Consider the following 8,106-nt stretch of genomic DNA (forward strand, 5'->3'; position numbering starts at 1 on the left):
GTCGTCACTCGGGGAATTATGGGTTTATGGTGGTTTAAAACTTCCACTCAGTACGGAAAAGTGTGGAACGGACAGGGCTCATGTCCACACATGAAGAGATTCTCTCTCTGTCAGGGAGTCGAACCATCTGATAAGAAGGGAATTAAGGCATCTGCCCACATTTACGACATGGGTTAAGCTCTCATTTCTGGGTATCATGGTATCATTCATCATTTTGCTAGTCGACGTATCATTCATACGCAGTTACACTTGTATTCCAGCTGGCGTGGATGCTTCATTAGGAAACCCTCCTCTCCGCGGATCGATTTTGATTATCATTTATTTGCTAATTGAATGAGTGGCCGGCAAAATCAGAAATATCCACATTCGAGCTGTCAAAACCCCCAAAACATTTCAATTTCCAGCGACAGAGTGTATTAGTTTCCATTGCCGTTATCATAGAGAAGCTAGAGCGTTATTCTCTCTCCCGAATTTTCCCTTTCAGTTTTCCCACTGCAGCAGTGTCATCTGTGAGTGTGCGTCTGCTTTATCAGAGTTTTTCGGTGTGAGTGCTCGGCGATCGTCGGAGTCCGAAAGGCCCAAAACTGAACCGATCGTTTCAATTCTACGTCTGCGGTTGAATTGAACGGTTCCGGCTAACGTACACGCTCCGTAACGGTCGCTCTTTCACTCTCCGGAGTAAATTAATTTTTTTAAACTAATTATAGTTAAATATTTGAAGAATAAATATTAAAGTGTTTTTAAAAATACAACCGAAGCATAAAATATTTAAAAAGTGTATACCAGAAATATAGTGAAGTGTGTGTAGTGAAATAACAATCGACACTGCCTATGGATTATCTTCGCCGACTTTAAATGGGATTATACCTGAATACTTGAAATTACCAAGCGGTAAGCTGATAGCAAAATCTTGTTCGAAACGTTTTCGTTTGTTGTTTTTGACTCATAGTACGGGGTCTGGTTGGGTTATCATCAATAGTGGGACCACATAATACTACGACTAGATTGCACAACGCCTGCACTCGTTATATTAAGTTTTCTAATCAGGAAACTTAGCATTGAAACGAGCCCCATTCCCGGATTTTTGTCGAGCTGAATGTACATAAGTGTCCGTATCCAAAAGCGTCTCTACGACAGCATAATGCGATAGAATCCAAGTTAAATTGATTTCAATTAGGGGAGGCAGCACAACGGCAATTGGAGGCATCTGTGTGTACCGTACATATCTTCCAGATAAAATAACAGTCACATTATATACTTGATGTGTATATCTGGAAAAAAGGCATGGGTGTTTATTTAGTAATTAACTTTTGTAGAGGAACACCTGCTTATCAAGAGGGAGACTAATCTTTAGAACGGGGTTCTAGAAGAAGAAACAATGGTCTCAAGGAAAAAACGTGATGAACAAAGTAAAGCTATACAAAATGTCAGATTGAAATATAATATTTCCAATGATCGTTGGTTATTTATCAAATAGTTCCTCAGATATTCAAAGTTCTGGCATAAATAAACATTATTTCTTTAGGGTCATAATCACTCGATATCGACTGGTATTCCGATATTACAGAGTCTTGGCTGGTAACTGTAGCTCGATGAGATTCTTTTGTTTTTTCCTTTTTTTTATTCTCGTGAAAATATTTTCTTGATTGTGTTTAATTGAAATAAATGAACAACGCTTTTTTATGCTACAGCATTCTTTACGGGGCTGTTGTTATTGTACTTTCAATTAATTTTTTTTGTTCTTTTCTTCGATGTTATAATTTTGAAAGAACGTTACGACGGAAATGGGAACAAACCCGATAAGAGCACTTGACGTACTTTGATAAGCTTCGGTTTTTAAGAAAATGTGATTATACTCAATGACATTTTTAGGAACCATGACGGTAACCGAGATCGGGCGACACAGAGGTAAAAGTTCTCTCAAGCGATGTTTCATCACAGTATCAGAGAAAAGTCCAAACAAATAAATCTTTATCGTACTGGCGAGAAACGTGCATAAATCTTGGGGCCCTCCAGCTCACCCACCTGTTGAGGGACGGCAAGGAGGGGGGGACCTAGACGAAAGATATATGTTGATCATGCACGGGTATACCCGATAATATATGCATCTTTTGCGACGCCCACAATGTGTGACAGGAACTATCACAAGAGCACATAAATCCATTCACAAATGTTTAGAATGTTATTAAAATATTTGATACTAATTTCGACTTTTTTTATGCCACCCATTTTTTAGGGGATTTTCGATTCCATGTTGCGTTTTGTTATCCCCATAATCGCTTGGCCCGGAGAACAGATAAATAATCCCTCGTCGTCATATTTATCATATCGGGCAGGCTGCAATGCGTTGGTCGACAGGCACAGTCGGAACCCGAGAGGTGGGAGTTTCGCCTTGGACCGTTCCGATCCGTAACCCATTTCTGCCACCCCATTCGCATTTCCCATTGTTTGTCTGGTCTGCGGCAGCCGCTTGATTGAGCCTAATATATAAATAAATATTGGAACAAATGCGGCCAAAGTGGAAAACATAAATTCTGACCCCTACCAATCCACCTCTAATAGAACAATGTCTAAGGCTAAGGCTGATTCCCCGTCTGATTTGCGGGGCGGGATCGTGATCGGGATCGGGCCAGCTTTTATATACGCAGCCGAGTGGATATTCCATTTGGTGCCAGGCATTAGCCCTTTTTATGGCCAATTTCTCTGAATTCTGAGCCCCTAACAACAATTTGATATTAAAGGCGGAGGGGAAAGAAATAAAATCCAATCAAATCCATAAGTTTGCAGTTGGCCGCAACTGTTTATATCGCCGCCTTGCTCTGGGCGCTGTTTTGGGCTTTTATGCTTAATTTTAATTTAAATATATGAAATATATTTATAGCCTTTGTTGCGGTTGCTGTCAGTCCCAAAAAGTGTGGAAATAGCTTCAATATTTCTTTTGATATTTTTCTGCTTCGTTTTTTCGCTTATTCGACAGGCAGCTCTAATGACAGAGGTGGCCGCACACTGGGTGGCGAAAGTGTGCGCCCGGTTTTGCTCAGTGGAGCTAACTTATTGGCGGCACTGTTTTGGAGAGCACATGTCTCTCAAGTGGAGCGCAACATTTTTTGGTCAAAGGCCAAGACACTTCAGCTAGCAGGAAAATAACAAAAATTAATAAAACGGGGGAATCATGGCGGCTAAATGGGGGCCATGAATCATTACTTTGCTTCTAGTATGACCAACGAATCGTTACTAACTTTATAATTGATTAGCGCTCTTTATTTTCCTTTATAAAAGACCAAGATCTTATCGGCCAACGGCGGTTCAATACGTCTTAATTCCGCCACTTGGCCGGGCTCAAAGTGATTTGCCAATATGTATAGATATCTGAGTGTCGTTCATCATTCATTGGCAAACATTTAAGGTTTGGGTAAATAGAACTTCCCGTTTTTTTGCTGACAGACAATTGATTTCTCGTGAAATTCAGTTTAGTTGGGCAAAACAAAACTTCAGCTGCGACAGCAATTAACCCGAATGTCACAAATGCAAAATTACAATACTCAAGATATTACTCATGAGGTTTGGTTTCCATTTTCATATTTTTCACAAAGCAAAATCACGCAAAGGCAGCTGATACAAAGTTAGGGAAACGTGCAATTTTCTAATTGCCCTTCAATGGGGCGTGACAGAGACATTAACAATGGATTCTGGCCATTTCGGTTTCCCAAATGTGCATTCCGAGTGGGCTTACATGCCCCGATCATGTCAAGATATATGTACTTATGCGAAGGTATAAATCACGTTGTAGAATTCCTATTTCTGGCCCATAATCGATTATTGTTTTCCACTTTTCCATTTTATTTGGCAAATTGAAAAGAATGGTTGTGAATCTGACACATTGCAAAGAGCCATAAAAGCATTCTAATGGAATATTTGTATGATTTATAGCTACCACACTTGTTGTTTGATGTTGAATCAAAAGATATATTCACAAAAACGATAAGATATTGTACAAGGAAACAGACACTAAGCACTTGCTTTCAAGACTCTCCCAAAATGGATCTATCTATAAGGCAGTGACTCAGTTATTTTCGGGCTAGTTGCTTTTATTATTATAGGGCTGCAACTGTTTCCGCCGCAATGCGGAATCATCTTTTGTTGTTGTGCATGAATGCAGCGGGAATGACACTGATTGTGTGTTACGTATACGCAATATGAGCATCGCTCATACGCTGGCCAACAGCTGACCTAGGCTTCGAATTTAAGCTTTGTTTTGGATTCTGCAGCTGTATCTGTATCTGTTTCCATGGGCTAATTTCATTTGCAAGGTGCGGGAGACTCGCTTGATTGAGCGCTTTTAGTTTTGGATTCGGATTCACCCCTAAAACCAACCCAGACCCAGACCCCTAGCGATCGGCAATGATCTTGTAAATTGTTAATTCGAAAATAAACGCTTTGACGCGCCCATGAGCGATTGTTCGCATCAATTTATTGTTCTTGTTTCAATCAACAAAATAAACAAGTTAGCGCCAAAGTTTCGATGGGTCAGTTCTATATATGTATCAATTTATTTTGGCAGAGCATGGAACTGCATTGGCAGCTGCTGACGTTCATCGTGTGTCTCCAAAGTCTGCGTTCCGCCGGATTTCTCCAGCAGGAAGAGCGCAAGTGCAATTACGGCCGAATCGCGAAGCTGATGCGCATAAAATGCTACGATATGGACCTCAAGGAGGTGCCCCAGAACCTCAAGACCTCGGTGGAGGTGAGTAACGATCGCGGGGTCAGACGGTCACATCGTCATCGGCCCCTCGCTGTAGTTAGCCCCAATTGAGCTTAATTAAAGAATAAAGAAGTTGCCCACAAACATAATTTTATCCATTACATGGATACACATATGTACGCTATATACGCCGTGTATGGGAACCCTACCCATTCATAACTCTCAACTGTCATTTAATGATCAGACAATTCGTTGGCAATTTTTGTAGGTTCTGGATCTATCGCACAATCGCATCAAGAAGCTGAAAAGTGGCTCGTTTCAAAAGTACACAGACATTCAGTTCCTGATGCTCTTTGAAAACATGATCTTATCAGTGGAGCCGGGAACTTTTGAGCCACTTACTTCGCTCCAGGTAACAACGACATCCAATTAATCAGCGACTATGTCTTTAATTAATTTTCTAATCGACATTCCCAGGAAATAGATCTTTCGAACAATGGACTTACAACGATTCCGTTGGAGTTGTTTCAGCTGCCCCGACTGAGAAACCTCTATATAGACAGCAACGAACTGACATCATTAAATCTCCAGGCGCTGGAGAAGCCCATCCGGGCGCCACTGGAGTACCTCAACATTGCATCTTGCGAACTGCAGGAGTTGCCCGACCTGGGGATACTGCCCAGTAAGTAAACGGCTTTGAAATATTAGAAAATTGCTAAACTTAAATAAATGTCTTGTTGATTTAGGTAATATCTAAAGAAATAAACCAAATTTAACTTAGTACTAATAATTAATTTACCTTGTCTTTTAATAGTTTCTCAAAAAGATAAAAGATCTGATACCATAAAAAGTAAGAATTGTCTCGATTTTCCTTTTTTTCTTTTGTGTCAGTTATAGTAAAAAATATAAATGAGTTAAGGACCTTAAAATTCTTTTCTCTTATAAATTGTGTTCTAGTATTTTTCTTCTTCAAAAAACATTTATAATTTTATAATTACCCGAGTTATGCGATATTTGTTAATATTTTTGAAATTTTGGAATAAATGACAATGCTAATATTCTTTGAACCCACGCATTCATTTATAGAGCTCTGGCAACTGAATGCCTCGATGAACCCGCTGCAGGACTTCAAGATTGACAGCCTGGCGAACCTGTGCCATCTGCAGGTCATCGATCTGACCAAGTCGCGGCTCAGCCAGTGTGGCTGCCAGCAGGTCACCAACCATCTCATGATGCTCGGCGCCAGTCCGAGGTTCGTGCCCGTTTGCATGGGTAAGTTATGGCGATGGAGGCGATGCAGTCGGAGCAGCTGCTAATTTTGGCACATGACCAACTTGCAATTCCATTTTCAGAGGCGCTCGACATCCGCGAATGTCCACTGCCCTACAATCAGACGATCCACTCGGCGACATTCGCCAGTTGCCAGACAACTGTGGAGCTGGCCGAAACGCGCAGCTTGTGGCTCCTGGTCGCTGGCTGTTTTGGAGGCGCTTGTATTGCGCTTATGAGTGAGTATTGACTGGTATATCAATTTAAACAAGACAGAATCTGAACTTTGCTAAGCCGAAATTTATATACTCCTGCAGCTATAAGAAAAATGTATTTTTAAATAGCACTTCTTTCCATTCCTTTTTGATTTTTTGATAAATGTGTACATGTTACTCAAAAACTGAATTTACAAGATTGGCCGATGGGTTGTAAGGCTGCTATATGATAAAGTTATATAATTAAAAATGTATTTTATACGTCTAAAAACAAGTGGTTATCCCGATTTGACTTCAAATTTTTTAAAACTAACAGGCTAGTTTGCGTAGAAACGGTTCTACGGACATTACTATATTGACTCGGCTTTTGCTCCTGATTAGGAATATACATATATACTTTTTATTGTCGGAAATGTCTCTTTCGCTGTATTGCAAGCGATGCAAAAAAAGATGCAAAATGATCAGTACAAACAATGAATGTTAAAATTGTATATTTGTTTTATGTATTTCCACAGTAATCATCTTCTGGGTGATACATTGCCGCAGAAAACGAACCCAAAGACGCATGAGAAATGTCCAGAAGCGAAAGCCTTTTGTGATCTCGCCCAAAAACGCCATTAACAACCGTCATCCGGAGGACGAGCCTCTGCACTGTGATACTGCCCGAAAATAGCTTTAGTTAGTTATTTAGTTACTTAGTTAGTTGTAATGGCCAGTTATTTATTACCTTTGTCGCCTTAGTTTAGAATTAGGACAACCGTCTACCTAGCGAATCGAAACACTTACCAAAAACCACCAAAACTAAAACACCACGCAATCAAAGAGAAATGTCTTGCTCAAATGCCACCGGTTATTTGCTTCGTTAATATATAAGTTAGTTAGTCTACAAAGAAATCGACTATTTATAACGAACAACAATAAAAATTAATTAAAAGAAAGAAACATTTTTAATTTTTTAGTTTGGAATTTTCACAACTGAAAATGGTCTAGATGGAAAGCTCAGAAAGAAAGTTTACATTTGAGTTTCCCGCCTATTTAAACAGTGATGTTAAGGTATAATATTATGTTCTTTAATTTTTTGCAGCACTACTTTTATGGGCGCGCTATTTGAATTGACAGATACATCGTGTTTTACCTCTAAGCCTTATTATAGTTATACACATGAATCAAGGCTAAATATTCTTTGAAAGTTTTCATTTTTATCTACATTAAGTCATTACATAATATCAATCTATTAAATTTAATCAATTAATTAAATTAGATTTTCTAATCGAATGCAGGTATTTAAATTTAAAATTAAATTTTTCTTACAAACACTTTTTACAGTGTTAGATCTTTACTAACGCTTTAAAGTAGACAAACAACTTTGAAGAACTCTTAAAGGTGGTGTTTTGGTCATGACAGCCAAAAAGTATGCAATACCTTTAAAGAAAAAAGGTGTCTTCTATGTATGGATGAACAAGTGCACTGACGATTATAGTTTTATTTAAAAAAAAAATTAATTATTAAAAATCCCAACAGTTTTTTTTTTATTTATTTCTATTGATTTTTTGTAATAGTTTTTTTAGCTCGCTATATTTTGGCAGAACTGTCAACTCTATCATACAGCTCTCTTAGTATACTCTCTTTGTTTTTACGTACTCTTTAGCACTCTTACCACCACTAATCAAAGTTCGCTTTTGATGTGACTTTCGCACCTTTTGCGCTCTCTCTCTGCCTCTCTCTTTTTTACGTTTATAGCCGGTCCAGCGCTAGCCGGCAAGTGAAGAAGAAATGAAATATAAGTAAGCGGAATGCAAAATACTTTTCTTTGGCGCCTTCCTGCTCACAAACACGGTCGCAGTTTTATATAAAACCAGAATGAACGCTACACTCTAATATCCCTGTTTCCCGAATGAGTGTTACCCACTACTCACCTTT

The 8,106-nt window shown here is 39.0% G+C and overlaps 1 protein-coding gene across 1 annotated transcript; it reads left to right on the forward strand.

The window, feature by feature from the left end:
- Positions 1-582: 582 nt before the first annotated feature.
- On the forward strand, positions 583-7,137 carry LOC108052552 (decorin). Its single transcript, XM_017134962.2, has 7 exons — positions 583-891; positions 4,562-4,744; positions 4,971-5,114; positions 5,180-5,384; positions 5,789-5,974; positions 6,055-6,210; positions 6,702-7,137. Exons 2-7 carry the CDS (start codon positions 4,565-4,567, stop codon positions 6,857-6,859), a joined length of 1,029 nt encoding a protein of 342 aa, XP_016990451.2. The 5' UTR covers positions 583-891; positions 4,562-4,564; the 3' UTR covers positions 6,860-7,137.
- The last annotated feature ends 969 nt before the right edge of the window (positions 7,138-8,106 follow it).

The sequence above is a fragment of the Drosophila rhopaloa genome, unplaced genomic scaffold (genome assembly GCF_018152115.1).
Source record: "Drosophila rhopaloa isolate 14029-0021.01 unplaced genomic scaffold, ASM1815211v1 contig_115, whole genome shotgun sequence".
NCBI classification, from domain to species: domain Eukaryota; kingdom Metazoa; phylum Arthropoda; class Insecta; order Diptera; family Drosophilidae; genus Drosophila; species Drosophila rhopaloa.

Bases quoted from the DNA above. Each gene is read 5' to 3' on its own strand.
- LOC108052552 (XM_017134962.2), top strand. From the start codon at position 4,565: ATGGAACTGCATTGGCAGCTGCTGACGTTCATCGTGTGTCTCCAAAGT. The intron at 5,385-5,788 runs GTAAGTAAACGG...ATTCATTTATAG, and splicing joins CGACCTGGGGATACTGCCCA to AGCTCTGGCAACTGAATGCC. The intron at 6,211-6,701 runs GTGAGTATTGAC...GTATTTCCACAG, and splicing joins CGCTTGTATTGCGCTTATGA to TAATCATCTTCTGGGTGATA.